This window comes from Anomaloglossus baeobatrachus, chromosome 3, assembly GCF_048569485.1.
Source record: "Anomaloglossus baeobatrachus isolate aAnoBae1 chromosome 3, aAnoBae1.hap1, whole genome shotgun sequence".
Classification (NCBI taxonomy): Eukaryota; Metazoa; Chordata; class Amphibia; order Anura; family Aromobatidae; genus Anomaloglossus; species Anomaloglossus baeobatrachus.
Window position 1 is genome coordinate 29,587,617 of NC_134355.1, and position 17,277 is coordinate 29,604,893.

General features: G+C 48.4%; 1 protein-coding gene across 2 annotated transcripts in view; it reads right to left on the bottom strand.

The window, feature by feature from the left end:
- The window catches only part of DISP1 (dispatched RND transporter family member 1), a 163,393-nt gene that overhangs the window by 95,394 nt on the left and 50,722 nt on the right, over positions 1-17,277 (bottom strand). For both annotated transcript variants that reach the window (XM_075339099.1, XM_075339100.1), the window contains one exon: positions 4,668-5,185. In XM_075339099.1, coding sequence (XP_075195214.1) covers positions 4,668-5,155 — 488 coding nt within the window. In that variant the 5' untranslated portion in view covers positions 5,156-5,185. The remainder of the gene's footprint in view (positions 1-4,667; positions 5,186-17,277) is intronic.

Sequence of the window (17,277 nt, forward strand, 5' to 3'; positions counted from 1 at the left end):
TTACTTCTCACAAATGGTCCTGAGAATTCCCAGAGCAGACGGAGGACACAAACCCCCAACAAAAGTCAAGAGAGGAGGAGGAGGCCTCACCCAAACAGGGCGGAAAGAAGTCACCTCAAAGACACGGGACGAGCTCAGCCGGATCGAGTTATCTGATGTTTTGTTCGGAGAGAATGAAGTGAAATCTGATTTTAACATGTAATTATCCAACAGAAAGTCTTGGCCCGAGGTTCTCCCATGACGGGAGGGAGAGTCGCAGGAGACCGGAGAATGAAGCGCTGATGTTACCTTCTGGTGAAGGCATAGACTTGACGGCAGAGGTTTCTAGAAGGATTTACGTTTGACTTAAAGGGGTTGTCCATCTCTGGGGTCAGTTTTTCAAATAAAAGATTTAGACTCTCACTTTAGATGGCCAGAATGAGCTTACTAACCGATCTTCAGTTGACTCACTCTGCAGCCGGCAATAGACAGCGTATAGAAGGCAAACGGTGCAAAATTATATATAAAACCCAATTACAATTCGACTTTTAGCCAAAAATATAGACATGTAAGCAAGAAAAACAGACAGTTCCCTAAAAGGTGGACAATCCCTTTAAAGACCTTGAATGCAAAATGCAATGACTTCAAAGAGATAGGGAGTCTCGGTGGAACCACCCTTTAGGCAGGAGTGGCTCTTGTTTGGTAGTCTAGGTTGTCATGAGTGTGTCATGGGTGACAGTCATGTGGTTTCTGGCCATAGAAGGTCACAGCGTTTGGCTGTGCAGAATAATCCCCAACATTCCATTGTTCCTGCTGTCAGTATTCATTGGTATGGGTTTCATCTCTCCCCCTTTTGGACCCAGCAGGAGCTCACCTTCCATCCAGCTGCTGATCATCAGCATTATCTTGGTGCTTCAATACCCCTTCCTTCCTTGGACTAGTGCTGGTGATATTTTCAGCTCCTTTAAGCTTTGGTTGCAAGCAGGTGGCTTGTACTCCTCTGGGGTGTCATTGCTGAAAACCTTGCTGACCTTCTACCTGTGTCATCTGTAGATAAGTAGTTCATTTCCCCCCCCCTGTGTGTCCCTCTTGTGTCTTCTATAGTGTTTAGTGATGTTGACGAAGAGCTCATCCCACCCGTTCCCTATTTAGGGCCCAGCAGTAGGGATACCTAGGGCCAGGTATCCAACTCGGCGCATAGGTGTGGAACCAATCTAGGGTGGTGAGGGACCAGCGATAGGGATACCTAGGGTCAGTGTCCAGCTCGGCGCATAGGTGCAGAACCTATGTAAGGTGGTGAGGGACCCCAGGGACCAGCAGTAGGTTTGGTCAGCGGTCACCAGCTTCCCTTTCCCTAGACACAGGGTTTCCCTTCCCTTTCGTCAATCGCTTGGTACTAACCTGTACCTACTGTGACACTTCTTGGTAAGGTCTCCAAGGTTCATGTCATGTCTCTGGGGGTCTCTATGAGAGTCCTACAAGTCATTTTGCTCAGCTCTCTGCATGTGATTGTAGCCGGGCGGGGGGGTACTTTGATGAAACTTTCTCACTTTTTCAGTAGGGGGTCCTCGGCTTTAAAACTTTGACAAGCTGTGGCCTAGAGCAAAGTTTCTCCAAATTTCCAAATTAAGTCAACGAGCCCCGCAGCCGTCATCATCCACGTCCTGCACCTATTAAAAGCATCAGGACAGAGCGAGTCCTCGCTGAAGACACGGAGCCCGAGTCATTATTGCGCTTTTGCCTTTTTTTGGTCTACTTTTTGCTATATTTCGCCTGTTTCTCATTTGTGCCTCATTCTTCTTTTAATTTCCGCCTTTTTTATAGTCTGTTTCATATGTGTTTGCCTGATGCTTCCTTTTTATATTATTCACGGTAAATGAGGTTTGGGATTTCCAACTGATTCATCAATTGAGTCCCATTTTTTAACAAATGTCCTGCACCCCCCCCCTCCCCCCCTCCAGTGGTGTCATATAAGCCTGATCACTAGTTACGAGTGCTGAACACCCGAGCATGGTAGTGCCCGCTCATCACTAGTTACAAGTACAGAGCACCCGAGCATGGTAGTGCCCGCTCATCACTAGTTACCAGTACTGAGCACCCGAGCATGGTAGTGCCCGCTCATCACTAGTTACCAGTACTGAGCACCCGAGCATGGTAGTGCCCGCTCATCACTAGTTACCAGTACTGAGCACCCGAGCATGGTAGTGCCCGCTCATCACTAGTTACCAGTACTGAGCACCCGAGCATGGTAGTGCCCGCTCATCACTAGTTACCAGTACTGAGCACCTGAGCATGGTAGTGCCCGCTCATCACTAGTTACCAGTACTGAGCACCTGAGCATGGTAGTGCCCGCTCATCACTAGTTACCAGTACTGAGCACCCGAGCATGGTAGTGCCCGCTCATCACTAGTTACGAGTACTGAGCACCCGAGCATGGTAGTGCCCGCTCATCACTAGTTACCAGTACTGAGCACCTGAGCATGGTAGTGCCCGCTCATCACTAGTTACCAGTACTGAGCACCTGAGCATGGTAGTGCCCGCTCATCACTAGTTACCAGTACTGAGCACCTGAGCATGGTAGTGCCCGCTCATCACTAGTTACCAGTACTCAGCACCCGAGCATGGTAGTGCCCACTCATCACTAGTTACCAGTACTGAGCACCCGAGCATGGTAGTGCCCGCTCATCACTAGTTACCAGTACTGAGCACCTGAGCATGGTAGTGCCCGCTCATCACTAGTTACCAGTACTGAGCACCTGAGCATGGTAGTGCCCACTCATCACTAGTTACCAGTACTGAGCACCCGAGCATGGTAGTGCCCGCTCATCACTAGTTACCAGTACTGAGCACCCGAGCATGGTAGTGCCCGCTCATCACTAGTTACCAGTACTGAGCACCCGAGCATGGTAGTGCCCGCTCATCACTAGTTACCAGTACTGAGCACCCGAGCATGGTAGTGCCCGCTCATCACTAGTTACCAGTGCTGAACACCCGAGCATGGTAGTGCCTGCTCATCACTAGTTACCAGTACTGAGCACCTGAGCATGGTAGTGCCCGCTCATCACTAGTTACGAGTACTGAGCACCCGAGCATGGTAGTGCCCGCTCATCACTAGTTACGAGTACCGAGTACCTGAGCATGGTAGTGCCCGCTCATCACTAGTTAGCAGTACTGAGCACCCGAGCATGGTAGTGCCCGCTCATCACTAGTTACGAGTACCGAGCACCTGAGCATGGTAGTGCCCGCTCATCACTAGTTACGAGTACCGAGCACCTGAGCATGGTAGTGCCCACTCATCACTAGTTACCAGTACTGAGCACCTGAGCATGGTAGTACCCGCTCATCACTAGTTACCAGTACTGAGCACCTGAGCATGGTAGTGCCCGCTCATCACTAGTTACCAGTACTGAGCACCTGAGCATGGTAGTGCCCGCTCATCACTAGTTACCAGTACTGAGCACCCGAGCATGGTAGTGCCCGCTCATCACTAGTTACGAGTACTGAGCACCCGAGCATGGTAGTGCCCGCTCATCACTAGTTATGAGTACTGAGCACCCGAGCATGGTAGTGCCCACTCACCACTAGTTACCAGTACTGAGCACCCGAGCATGGTAGTGCCCACTCACCACTAGTTACGAGTACAGAGCACCTGAGCATGGTAGTGCCCGCTCATCACTAGTTACCAGTACTGAGCTCCTGAGCATGGTAGTGCCCGGTCATCACTAGTTACGAGTACAGAGCACCTGAGCATGGTAGTGCCCGCTCATCACTAGTTACGAGTACAGAGCACCCGAGCATGGTAGTGCCCGCTCATCACTAGTTACCAGTACTGAGCACCTGAGCATGGTAGTGCCCGCTCATCACTAGTTACGAGTACTGAGCACCCGAGCATGGTAGTGCCCGGTCATCACTAGTTACGAGTACAGAGCACCTGAGCATGGTAGTGCCCGCTCATCACTAGTTACGAGTACAGAGCACCCGAGCATGGTAGTGCCCGCTCATCACTAGTTACTAGTACTGAGCACCCGAGCATGGTAGTGCCCGCTCATCACTAGTTACTAGTACTGAGCACCCGAGCATGGTAGTGCCCGCTCATCACTAGTTACTAGTACTGAGCACCCGAGCATGGTAGTGCCCGCTCATCACTAGTTACGAGTACCGAGCACCTGAGCATGGTAGTGCTCGCTCATCACTAGTTCCGAGTACTGAGCACCTGAGCATGGTAGTGCCCGCTCATCACTAGTTACGAGTACTGAGCACCCGAGCATGGTAGTGCCCGCTCATCACTAGTTACAAGTACCGAGCACCCGAGCATGGTAGTGCTCACTCATCACTAGTTACCAGTACTGAGCACCCGAGCATGGTAGTGCCCGCTCATCACTAGTTACCAGTACTGAGCACCCGAGCATGGTAGTGCCCGCTCATCACTAGTTACAAGTACCGAGCACCCGAGCATGGTAGTGCCCGCTCATCACTAGTTACAAGTACCGAGCACCCGAGCATGGTAGTGCTCGCTCATCACTAGTTACTAGTACCGAGCACCCGAGCATGGTAGTGCCCGCTCATCACTAGTTACAAGTACCGAGCACCCGAGCATGGTATAGCGTGAATATCAACAGAAAATGGAGCTGCCCTTTAAATCCTTATTTCTAATGGGAGGCCTGATAGACAACTAACTGAGCACTCACCTGAGGTTCACTAAATGAGGCGGCACTTGCTGGTGTTGGAAATGGTCGCGCCATTGGTGGAGGCTGAAGGCCGTGGGCGGCTGCACGCAGCAGACGGGGTGATATACAGGCGGATGGTTCGGACACACGGAGTTTGGAGAGAATTCCGCGTGCTGCTGAGAACAGCCAGGATTCAGGGCGCACGGCGTAGTCCCTCCATTACGGGGGGCGCAGTCTTGACGACTGGTCACAGGAGGATGATAGGAGCAGTGGTGGCAGCACTGGGGCACAATCGTTGGTCTCTGGTGCTCTCGAAACATCGGGCAAGGTTTGGCCGCACCATTGTGGGAGATGCATCCATTGGGGCTCGCTTTCAGTTTCGGTTCCTCTGTGGTCGGAGGGGTTTGGTCTCCATCGCTGGGGGTGGTTTGACCTGAACAATGCGTTTTGGATGGGAGGCTACCGTTCCCGAGAGTCACACAGTCGCTGTTCCTGCTGTTCACCGCCATCTTGTCAACGCCTTACAATCATGGAAGAGTCTGGGGAGAGAAAGACGACAATGGCAATAAGTACCGAGGATATTCCGATAGCGAAAGGTATACACAAGTCACAACCAGAGCTGTATTCAGAATTCAGCACCAGCGCGTAAAAAGACAAACTGCAGCACTAGAGCAATGACTTCTGCAATGTAAACTAGATAAAGAGCTGAGAACATAGCTATAAATGCACACCTGAAGGGGCGGCACAGCAGTACCAGGCACACCTGAAGGGGGCGGCACAGCAGTACCATGCACACCTGAAGGGGCGGCACAGCAGTACCAGGCACACCTGAAGGGGGCGGCACAGCAGTACCAGGCACACCTGAAGGGGCGGCACAGCAGTACCAGGCACACCTGAAGGGGGCGGCACAGCAGTACCATGCACACCTGAAGGGGCGGCACAGCAGTACCAGGCACACCTGAAGGGGCGGCACAGCAGTACCAGGCACACCTGTAGGGGGCGGCACAGCAGTACCATGCACACCTGAAGGGGGCGGCACAGCAGTACCATGCACACCTGAAGGGGGCGGCACAGCAGTACCATGCACACCTGAAGGGGGCGGCACAGCAGTACCAGGCATAGCTAAAAATGCACACCTGAAGGGGCTGCACAGTAGTACCAGGCACAGCTATAAATGCACACCTGAAGGGGCGGCACAGCAGTACCATGCACACCTGAAGGGGCGGCACAGCAGTACCAGGCACACCTGAAGGGGGCGGCACAGCAGTACCATGCACACCTGAAGGGGGCGGCACAGCAGTACCAGGCACACCTGAAGGGGGCGGCACAGCAGTACCATGCACACCTGAAGGGGCGGCACAGCAGTACCAGGCACACCTGAAGGGGCGGCACAGCAGTACCATGCACACCTGAAGGGGGCGGCACAGCAGTACCATGCACACCTGAAGGGGGCGGCACAGCAGTACCATGCACACCTGAAGGGGGCGGCACAGCAGTACCATGCACACCTGAAGGGGGCGGCACAGCAGTACCATGCACACCTGAAGGGGGCGGCACAGCAGTACCATGCACACCTGAAGGGGCGGCACAGCAGTACCATGCACACCTGAAGGGGCGGCACAGCAGTACCATGCACACCTGAAGGGGCGGCACAGCAGTACCAGGCACACCTGAAGGGGGCGGCACAGCAGTACCATGCACACCTGAAGGGGGCGGCACAGCAGTACCAGGCACACCTGAAGGGGGCGGCACAGCAGTACCAGGCACACCTGAAGGGGGCGGCACAGCAGTACCAGGCACACCTGAAGGGGGCGGCACAGCAGTACCATGCACACCTGAAGGGGGCGGCACAGCAGTACCATGCACACCTGAAGGGGGCGGCACAGCAGTACCATGCACACCTGAAGGGGGCGGCACAGCAGTACCATGCACACCTGAAGGGGGCGGCACAGCAGTACCATGCACACCTGAAGGGGGCGGCACAGCAGTACCATGCACACCTGAAGGGGGCGGCACAGCAGTACCATGCACACCTGAAGGGGCGGCACAGCAGTACCATGCACACCTGAAGGGGGCGGCACAGCAGTACCATGCACACCTGAAGGGGGCGGCACAGCAGTACCAGGCACACCTGAAGGGGGCGGCACAGCAGTACCATGCACACCTGAAGGGGCGGCACAGCAGTACCATGCACACCTGAAGGGGGCGGCACAGCAGTACCATGCACACCTGAAGGGGGCGGCACAGCAGTACCAGGCACACCTGAAGGGGGCGGCACAGCAGTACCATGCACCCCTGAAGGGGCGGCACAGCAATACCATGCACACCTGAAGGGGGCGGCACTGCAGTACCATGCACACCTGAAGGGGGCGGCACAGCAGTACCATGCACACCTGAAGGGGGTGGCACAGCAGTACCATGCACACCTGAAGGGGGCGGCACAGCAGTACCATGCACACCTGAAGGGGCGGCACAGCAGTACCAGGCACACCTGAAGGGGGCGGCACAGCAGTACCAGGCACACCTGAAGGGGGCGGCACAGCAGTACCATGCACACCTGAAGGGGGCGGCACAGCAGTACCATGCACACCTGAAGGGGGCGGCACAGCAGTACCATGCACACCTGAAGGGGCGGCACAGCAGTACCATGCACACCTGAAGGGGGCGGCACAGCAGTACCAGGCACAGCTAAAAATGCACACCTGAAGGGGCTGCACAGTAGTACCAGGCACAGCTATAAATGCACACCTGAAGGGGCGGCACAGCAGTACCATGCACACCTGAAGGGGCTGCACAGTACCAGGCACAGCTATAAATGCACACCTGAAGGGGCGGCACAGCAGTACCATGCACAGCTATAAATACTCACCTGAAGGGGCGGCACAGCAGTACCATGCACAGCTATAAATACTCACCTGAAGGGGCGGCACAGCAGTACCAGGCACAGCTATAAATACTCACCTGAAGGGGCTGCACAGTAGTACCAGGCACAGCTATAAATGCACACCTGAAGGGGGCGGCACAGCAATACCATGCACACCTGAAGGGGCGGCACAGCAGTACCAGGCATAGTTAAAAATGCACACCTGAAGGGGCGGCACAGAAGTACCATGCACACCTGAAGGGGCGGCACAGCAGTACCAGGCACAGCTATAAATACTCACCTGAAGGGGCGGCACAGCAGTACCATGCACACCTGAAGGGGCGGCACAGCAGTACCAGGCACAGCTATAAATACTCACCTGAAGGAGCGGCACAGCAGTACCAGGCACAGCTATAAATACTCACCTGAAGGGGTGGCACAGCAGTACCATGCACAGCTATATATGCACACTTGAAAGGGGTGGTACAGCAGTACCATGCACAACCACTGCTATAAATGCACGCTTGAAATGAGTATTATCAGATAGTTCTTGTAAATACAAGCATTTTTGCAATTTACTGCTTGTAAACATTTTCAGCCGTTCTTGAGATATTAACTCTTTTCTTTTCGTTACAGCTCATTGTCTAGAAGACCGACCACCACTGCGAGACAGCAAAACAGATGCAGTGTTTACAAGCTGTTTTCTATTGAGCTTGTAAGAGCTGTTTTAAAGCTGGAGCGCGTGGTTAACCGCTAATCCAGGCTAGCTGCAGTGCAGTGCTTCTGAGCTAGATAGCAGCGGTGGTCGGTCTCCGAGGCGACGAGATGTAAACAAAAACAAGTGTTAATATCTCAACAATGGCTAAAAAATTTTAAGAAGCAATAAATTACAAAATTGTTTCTTTTTACAAAAAATATCCAACAATATCCATCTAGGAAGACTGGAAAAGAACCCCTTTTAGGCTACTTTCACACATCAGTTTTCTGCATTCAGGCACAAGCCTTTTTTTTCCTGATCCAACGGACCGGCAAAAAAAAATGTAAAAACCGTATCTACCGGATCCATTTTCTAACGGATCCGTTATGCCGGATCCGTTTTGCATCAGTTTTTGCATCCATTTTGTCCGTTTTTTTTTTTGCTGGATCCGTTTTTCAAAACATTGGAGCATGCTCAGTTTACAAAAACGGATCCGGCAGCCGCATCCATTTTTTGCCGCATTCTGCCGGATCCAGTGTCCATAGGCTTCCAAGGTAAAACACGCCGGATCAGGCGCGATGCGGTTTTTTTTGCCGGACAAAAAAACGTTACAAGATACGTTGCAGCTTTAATTAATTTTGCCGCATCCGGGAAAAAACGGATGCAACGCAAAGCCATCAGGCACAATCCGGTAACAATGCAAATCTATGGGGATAAAACGGATGCGGTACCGGATCCGTTATACTCGTTTTTTTCCGGATTGTGCCTGATGGAAAAAACCTGATGTGTGAAAGTAGCCTAAGCGCCCCTCACCCACTCAGTGAATCAAAAAAACCCAAAACATCAGAACAAATAAAAAAAAGAGAAAAACAAAGCAAAAAGCTAAAACCATCCTAACAATAAACTACTTTAACTAAACAGAAGACACACCCCGATGTAACAGCACAGAGTGGGTTTCGGAGAATGCCAAGTATGTAGACATCAAGAGCAAACAGAGAAACAGAGCACCAGGACGTAGACCACATTCCTGAAAAATGCCAGCTCATAGGGCACGGCATCGCCTCCCACTAAACCCGCACCAAACTCACGGGGCCGGTATAACCCTCTGGATTTGCATATATTTTTCCCAAGGAGCTTGACCTCACCTAGAACACTTCCTATGGCAGCTGGTGGTCACCACAAGAAGAGACAGCGGCCATATGACCCTGCTGTGTACTAATGAGGGGCAAGAATTCCGAAACAGCAGTCTACATGGTCGACCTTTTCCTTGACTTGACCTAGAACACTTCCTATGCCAGCTGGCGGTCACCACAAGAAGAGACAGCACCCCATAAGACCCTGCTGTGTACTGATGAGGGGCAAGAATCCCGAAACAGCCGTCTACAGATGGTTGTGCCTTTTTCTTGACGTGACCTAGAACACTTCCTATGCCAGCTGGCGGTCACCAAAAGAAGAGACAGCGCCCATAAGACTGTGATGTGTACTGATGAGGGGCAAGAATCCCGAAACAGCCGCCTACAGTTGGCCGACTTTTTCCTTGACCTGACCTAGAACACTTCCTATGCCAGCTGGCGGTCACCACAAGAAGAGACAGCACCCCATAAGACCCTGCTGTGTACAGATGAGGGGCAAGAATCCCGAAACAGCCGCCTACAGTTGGCCGACCTTTTCCTTGACCTGACCTAGAACATTTCCTAGGCCAGCTGGCGGTCACCACAAGGAGACAGTGCCCCATAATACCTTGCTCTGTACTGATGAGGGGCAAGAATCCCGAAACAGACGTCTACAGATGGTTGTGCCTTTTCCTTGACCTGACCTAGAACACTTCCTATGCCAGCTAGTGGTCACCAAAAGAAGAGACAGCACCCCATAATACCCTGCTGTGTACTGATGAGGGGAAAGAATCCCGAAACAGCCGTTTACAGATGGTCGACGTTGTCCTTGACCTGACCTAAAACACTTCCTATGCCAGCTGGCGGTCACCACAAGAAGAGACAGCACCCCATAAGACCCTGATGTGTACTAATGAGGGGCGAGAATCCCGAAATAGCCGTCCACAGATGGTCGAAGTTTTCCTTGACCTGACCTAAAACACATCCTATGCCAGCTAGTGGTCACCACAAGAAGAGACAGCACCCATAAGACCCTGCTGTGTACTGATGAGGGGCAAGAATCCCGAAACAGCCGTCTACAGTTGGCCGACTTTTTCCTTGACCTGACCTAGAACACTTTCTATGCCAGCTGGCGGTCACCACAAGAAGAGACAGCACCCCATAAGACCCTGCTGTGTACTGATGAGGGGCAAGAATCCCGAAACAGCCGTTTACAGATGGTCGACGTTTTCCTTGACCTGACCTAGAACACTTCCTATGCCAGCTGGTGGTCACCACAAGAAGAGACAGCGTCCCATATTACCTTGCTCTGTACTGATGAGGGGCAAGAATCCCGAAACAGCCGTTTACAGAGGGCCGACCTTTTCCTTCACCTGACCTAGAACACTTCCTATGCCAGCTGGTAGTCACCACAAGAATAGACAACGCCCCATAAGACTCTCATCAGCTGACCTGCATCCTGCTGTGTACTGATGAGGGGCAAGAATCCAGAAACAGCCGTCTACAGATGGTCAGCCTTTTCTTTTAGGGGGAGAATCTGGTTTGCCGACAAAGCATTTAAACAGTTCAACATTGACGTAACAGGCTCGTTTACGGTTTGGAAGATAATCTATGGAATAAATGGGCATAAAATAATAAAGTAGCTACTTTCATCATTTAAGGGTTTTTTTAAGTTCATTTTTTTTTTTTTTTACTTGTGTGTGTGTTATTCGTTGACTTTTTTTGCTCCATGTTTTTCCAAGTGGCACACAGGGGTTCGGGTATTTTGCACAAAAGCAAAACTGCTTTTTACCTTTAGCCTTTTTTTTTGCACCTTTTTTAGAGCAAAAAGTCCTAATTTCCGCAAAAGTGTCACAAAATTTGTGCAAAACTTTAAGACGTAAGACAAATGACTCCAGGAGGGGGAGCGGATTACATTTGTGCAAAAAAATTTACAACTTCTTAAAATATCGCAATTGACGAATTACGAAAAAATACCAGAAAACTCCAAATTCCGCTCACAATAATGACCAAAAACGAGTGCAAATTAGAAGAATAATAAGACACAAGTCAAAAACAAGAGAAAAACATCAAAACCTGGACAAAAGAAAGGCGCAAGTGCAAGAACGAACGGAGCCCTTTGACTCTAGAGAGAAATTTTCTTGTACTAGCGCCCATTTGCAAACTTGGGAACGTCGGGCTTATTCAGACGTCCGGACTGCAATGCACGGACTGGTTGCTGGTTTCTTGACCGGACCATGACCAGACCAGTCTGTGAATTGTGGTTCGAGATCCGACCAATGTGCACAAATGTCTGAATGCGCCAATAGAAAATAGCAAAATGTTACTTTCCCATGGTTCTCCAGTAATACGACTGCAATATCCTATACATGGAAAATAGAAGAACAAACAAAAGAGGATTTTTGGAACTCACTGTACTGTGAATAGCTTTTTTTACCCCAGTGACTGTTAAAGGACATCCCATGGTATCTTTCCATGTCCCTGATGAATACTAGTACAAAAAAGGGGATTTTTGGAACTTGCTGTACTGGTAATACCTTTCTTACCCCCAAAAATTGTTTAATGACATCCCATGGTCTTTTTCTAAGTCACCAATAAAAAGGACCAAAAAAAGAGGATTTTTGGTACTTGCTGTATTGTGAATAGCTGTCTCACCCCAGGGACTGTTTCAGGATATCCCATGGTCTTTTTCTAAGTCGCCAATGAATACTAGAAAAAAAAAAGGATTTTTGGTACTCGCTGTATTGCTAATAGTTTTCTTGCCCAGGGACTATTTAAGGATATCCCACGGTTTCTTTCTATGTCCCTAATGCATACTAGGACCAAAAAAAGAGCATTTTTTTTGTACTCCGTGCACTGGTAATAGCTTTCTACCCCAGGGACTGCTTAAGAAAATCCCATTGTCTTTTTCTATGTCCCCAATGAATATTAGGAGAAAAAAAAGGGGGGAGGGATTTTTTGTATTAGCTGTACTGTGAATAGCTTTCTTATCCCAAGGTCTTTTTCTAAGTCCCCAATAAATACTAGGACCAACGAAAAAAAAAAAAGAGGATTTTTGGAACTCACTGTGAATAGCTCTCTTACCCCAGTGACTGTTTAACACTAGAAGTCCCAGGAATTTCGAGCTCCATAGGGTTTCAATGGTAGAAATGTTAAATGACCCCTCTCTGGGACTTCTAGTGTTAAGGACATCCCATAGTTTCTTTCTATGTCGCCAATGAATACTAGTACGAAAAAAGGGGGATTTTTGGAACTTGCTGTACTGTTAATAGCTTTCTTACACCAGGAACTGTGTAAGGGTATCCCTTGGCCTTTTTCTAAATCACCAATGAATACTAGGACCAAAAAAAGATGATTTTTGGAACTCACCATACTGTGAATAACTCTCTTAAGGCCAAGTCACACTAAACAACTTACCAGCGATCCCAACAACGATACAACCTGATAGGGATCGCTGGTAAGTTGCTAGGAGGTCGCTGGTGAGATGTCACACTAAGCGACGCTCCAGCGATCCCACCAGCAACCTGACCTGGCAGGGATCGCTGGAGCGTCGCTACACGTGGAAGCATGCTGCGCTTGGTAACTAAGGTAAATATCGGGTAACCAACCCGATATTTACCTTGGTTACCAGCGCACACCTAGCCACAGTACACATAGGGTTAATTACCCGATGTGTACTGCAGCTACATGTGCAGAGAGCAGGGAGTCGTGCACACTGCTTAGCGCTGGCTCCCTGCTCTCCTGGCTAGAGTACACATGGGGTTAATTATCCGATGTGTACTGCAGCCACATGTGCACAGAGCAGGAGCCGGCACTGACAGCTGAGAGCGGCGGAGGCTGGTAACGAAGGTAAATATCGGGTAACCAAGGTAAGGGCTTCTTGGTTACCCGATGTTTACATTGGTTACCAGCGTCTGCAGAAGCCGGCTCCTGCTGCCTGCACATTTAGTTGTTGCTCTGTCGCTGTCACACACAGCGATGTGCGCTTCACAGCAGGAGAGCAACAACTAAAAAATGGGCCAGGACATTCAGCAACAACCAACGCCCTCACAGCAGGGGCCAGGTTGTTGCTGGATGTCACACTAAGCAACATCGCTAGCAAGTTCTGCATCAGCAGCGATGTTGCTAGAGATGTTGCTTAGTGTGACGGTACCTTTACTCCAAGGACTGTTTAAGGATATCCCAAGGTCTTTTTTTAAGCCACCAATAAATACTAGGACAAAATAAATAAAAAAGAGGATTTTTGGTACTCGCTGTACTGTGAATAGCTTTCTTACCCCAGGGACTATTTAAGTATATCCAATGGTTTCTTTCTATGTCTCCAATGAATACTAGGACCCCCCCCCAAAAAAAAAAAAAAATAGGATTTTTGGTACTCCCCGTAAATATCCCTTGCTCGTAGACTTCACATTCCCTTCTTTGGGTGGTCTCTTTTGCTTTTTATACTGCTTTTGCACTAACTGAATGCCTAGGTGTCGGCGGGCCAGGTGTAGCCTTTTGGTGAGAAGCTTTTTTTCTAAGAGGTGTTCTTATTGGCAGCACATTACCCATGATTTCTGTGCCCCCCAATGAAGCGCCCATTAAAAAAGTCACAACTTTCTACTCAAACCCCATAAGGAACTATTTAGTACTTTAGTAACTATAAGATATTATTAGGCACTAGTGTAAAATGTTTTCTGCTCCATTTGGACAATGAATAAACTCAAAAACTGACAACAGATTCCCTAAATGAGAAACATGTTCAACGAAGTTGTCAGTTTCCTTCCACCAATCATCATTGATGTATTTCAAAGAAGAAGAACGACTGAAGAAATCTATGCCTAATATTGTAGGCAAATCTGTTGGTGTAGTGGTCGTCGAACAATAAAATGTATGCTACCCGTGGTCACTATGATTTCTCAAGATGGACACACAAAAGATTAAAATTTGGCCCAAAGATCTGATGGGGATGAAAGTCATTATGTGAAGATAGAGAAAGATTGGTCATGTTGGCTTTCAATATGTCCAATCTTTTGTCGTTGAGATAAGTGGTGTCAGAAGTGTCTGATGGCTTCTTATCCTTTTTTTTTAGCCACTGATATACCCAGGCACGCTCATCCTATTCACCAGGAGAGTCAGGAGACACAGCGGCCAGCCGACTGACTGTATGGCCGGCAGCCATGTAATGTGTATGGCCGGCAGCCATGTAATGTGTATGGCCGGCTTACGCATATTGAACAGTCATTTAGATCATTTTCCAGTCATTTTAGGACGGGAAATTCTAAAGTGGACACCACCCCGAGTTTATATAATGGCCCCTGCAGGCGTAAGGATTCAGACATGACAAGTCTCACAGACGTGTGTGGGCGAGAGGGTTTCCGTCAAATCTGTGTAATCTGCCATAATTCAGAAGCCAGGCGGACAAATCCTAGAGCCAGGGGGAATTCTTAAGCCAGAGAAGATCTAAATTGACTTCTATATGGTTTCCAGATCGGATTATTCACAGAATCATGTAAACTGACAACTTCCAGAAGTTTACAGTAACAAAATGTTAGGGATTCAGCTTACTGGAGTGGTACTACACAAAAGCACAGCTTTTTATATATTAAAGTAGTGGTATGGCTGTGTAGGCGCTTTTCTCCCCATTAAAATGACACCTTTTGTGTGGTAATACGATGTTCCAGTCATGAGAAATCCAGCATAGAAGTCAAATGCAAGTGCACTGGGGGCGTGTCCGTGTACCTGGTTGGCTTTTCTGACACGCCCCCTGGGCACTTGCAGCTTGATTTGCATGTGGCTTCTACCCTAGATATCTCATGACTGGCACTCCGGATTACAATAAAAAAGGTATCATTTTAATGGGGGGATAAGCGCGTACACAGCCACGCCACTGCTTCCATATGTAAAATGTGCATACAGGTTTCCTTTAAGGGGTCACTTAGATGGACACCAAGAGCCAGTTGGGCTTTTCAGCAGTCAGGAATGAACCAAAAAGTTGAAAAAAATTGTGGACACATTAGTTATGTTGCTTTTGGGATTTGTGCACCGGGATGGAAAGTTCTCTTAAAGGGATAGTATTATTTAAATCATCTATAGCATATCCTCAGGACAGGGCTAAACCGTGTGACAGGTGCTAGATCCCCATCGTTCAACAAAGGAGAGGTGGCCACGATTCAGCCATTATGAACTGCTCAACAGGTCACGTCTTAAAAGCTGTAGACATGCCATCATTTCTTAAAGGGGTTGTCCAAAAGGGGAAAAAAAAGCTATCACCTATCTGTGACTATGACCTGACCCCACCAATCAAATTTTTACGCAACAACCTTTTTGTTTTTTTTGTTTTCAGCCAATATTTTTGTCCAATTCTCACCAATTCCTGAGAAAAAAATGCAACAGGAGACATTTAGCTCCTCAGCTATAGAAATATTCATGTTTGGTCAGGAAAACAAATTCTGACTAACTTTATTGAAACAGAGCTGCTATACCAGACACGGCCTGAAGACAAAAGTGGCGCTGTTTTGGTGGGGGGAAAAAAAAAAGACCTCCAATCCCTATATAGTGTGTATGGAGGGCAGGAAACCTCCACTAAAGTTTCTTTTTGGCTGAAAAAAAATTATATTTTAGCTAAACTTAAAAATATGAGCAGACTTGGGATCACCACATAGTGATAGTCTGGGTCTAATGGCGGGATCCAGCCGAATGTGCAGAGACAAGGGAGCAGCGCGGACCCGGGAGAAGACGAGGAAACCTGCAGATTGTGACGCGGAGGGTGAGGCATGACTGTAACGCGGTGATAATGAATGCGGGGACGTGTGCGCCGCTCCCGCGGACGATGCGTGTTTGTTCTGCGCACAAGTCCTGGACACATTCCTGCCTCACAAATGAATGGGCTTTCTGTGAGGAAATGGACGCGGCATCTCTGGGCGCACGTCTGGCCTCTTTCAAGTCGGAAAATCTCCTCGCAGCCATAGGCCGGAGCAGACTTATATAAAAGTCACCTTAAACCTTACATCTCCGCCTGGCACCGCGCCAGCGTCTAGCACTTTACAATGATTTAATTTCCTTCACTGGCAGCCAGAAGAAAAAGCCAAAACCTATGACGGGGAGTTTTCCGCAGAAAAGAAAGATCTGGCCCCAACTCACTGGAGAAAAACACCTTAAATATCATGGATGGATGGAGAGATAGAGGGATAGATAGATAGATAGATAGATAGATAGATAGATAGATAGATAGATAGATAGATAGATAGATAGAGGGATAGATAGATAGATAGATAGATAGATAGATAGATAGATAGATAGATAGAGGGATAGATAGATAGATAGATAGATAGATAGATAGAGGGATAGATCGATAGATAGATAGATAGATAGATAGATAGATAGATAGATAGATAGATAGAGGGATAGATAGATAGAGGGATAGATAGAGGGATAGATAGATAGATAGATAGATAGATAGATAGATAGAGGGATAGATAGAGGGATAGATAGAGGGATAGATAGATAGATAGATAGATAGATAGATAGATAGATAGATAGAGGGATAGATAGATAGATAGATAGATAGAGGGATAGATAGATAGATAGATAGATAGATAGATACTGTAGATAGATAGAGGGATAGATAGATAGAGGGATAGATAGATAGATAGATAGATAGATAGATAGATAGATAGATAGATAGATAGATAGATAGATAGATAGACAGATAGATAGATAGAGGGATAGATAGAGGGATAGATAGATAGAGGGATAGATAGATAGATAGATAGATAGAGGGATAGAGGGATAGATAGATAGAGGGATAGATAGATAGAGGGATAGAGGGATAGATAGATAGATAGATAGATAGAGGGATAGATAGAGGGATAGATAGATAGATAGATAGATAGATAGATAGATAGAGGGATAGATAGATAGATAGATAAATGGATAGATAGATAGAGGGATAGAGGGATAGATAGAGGGATAGATAGA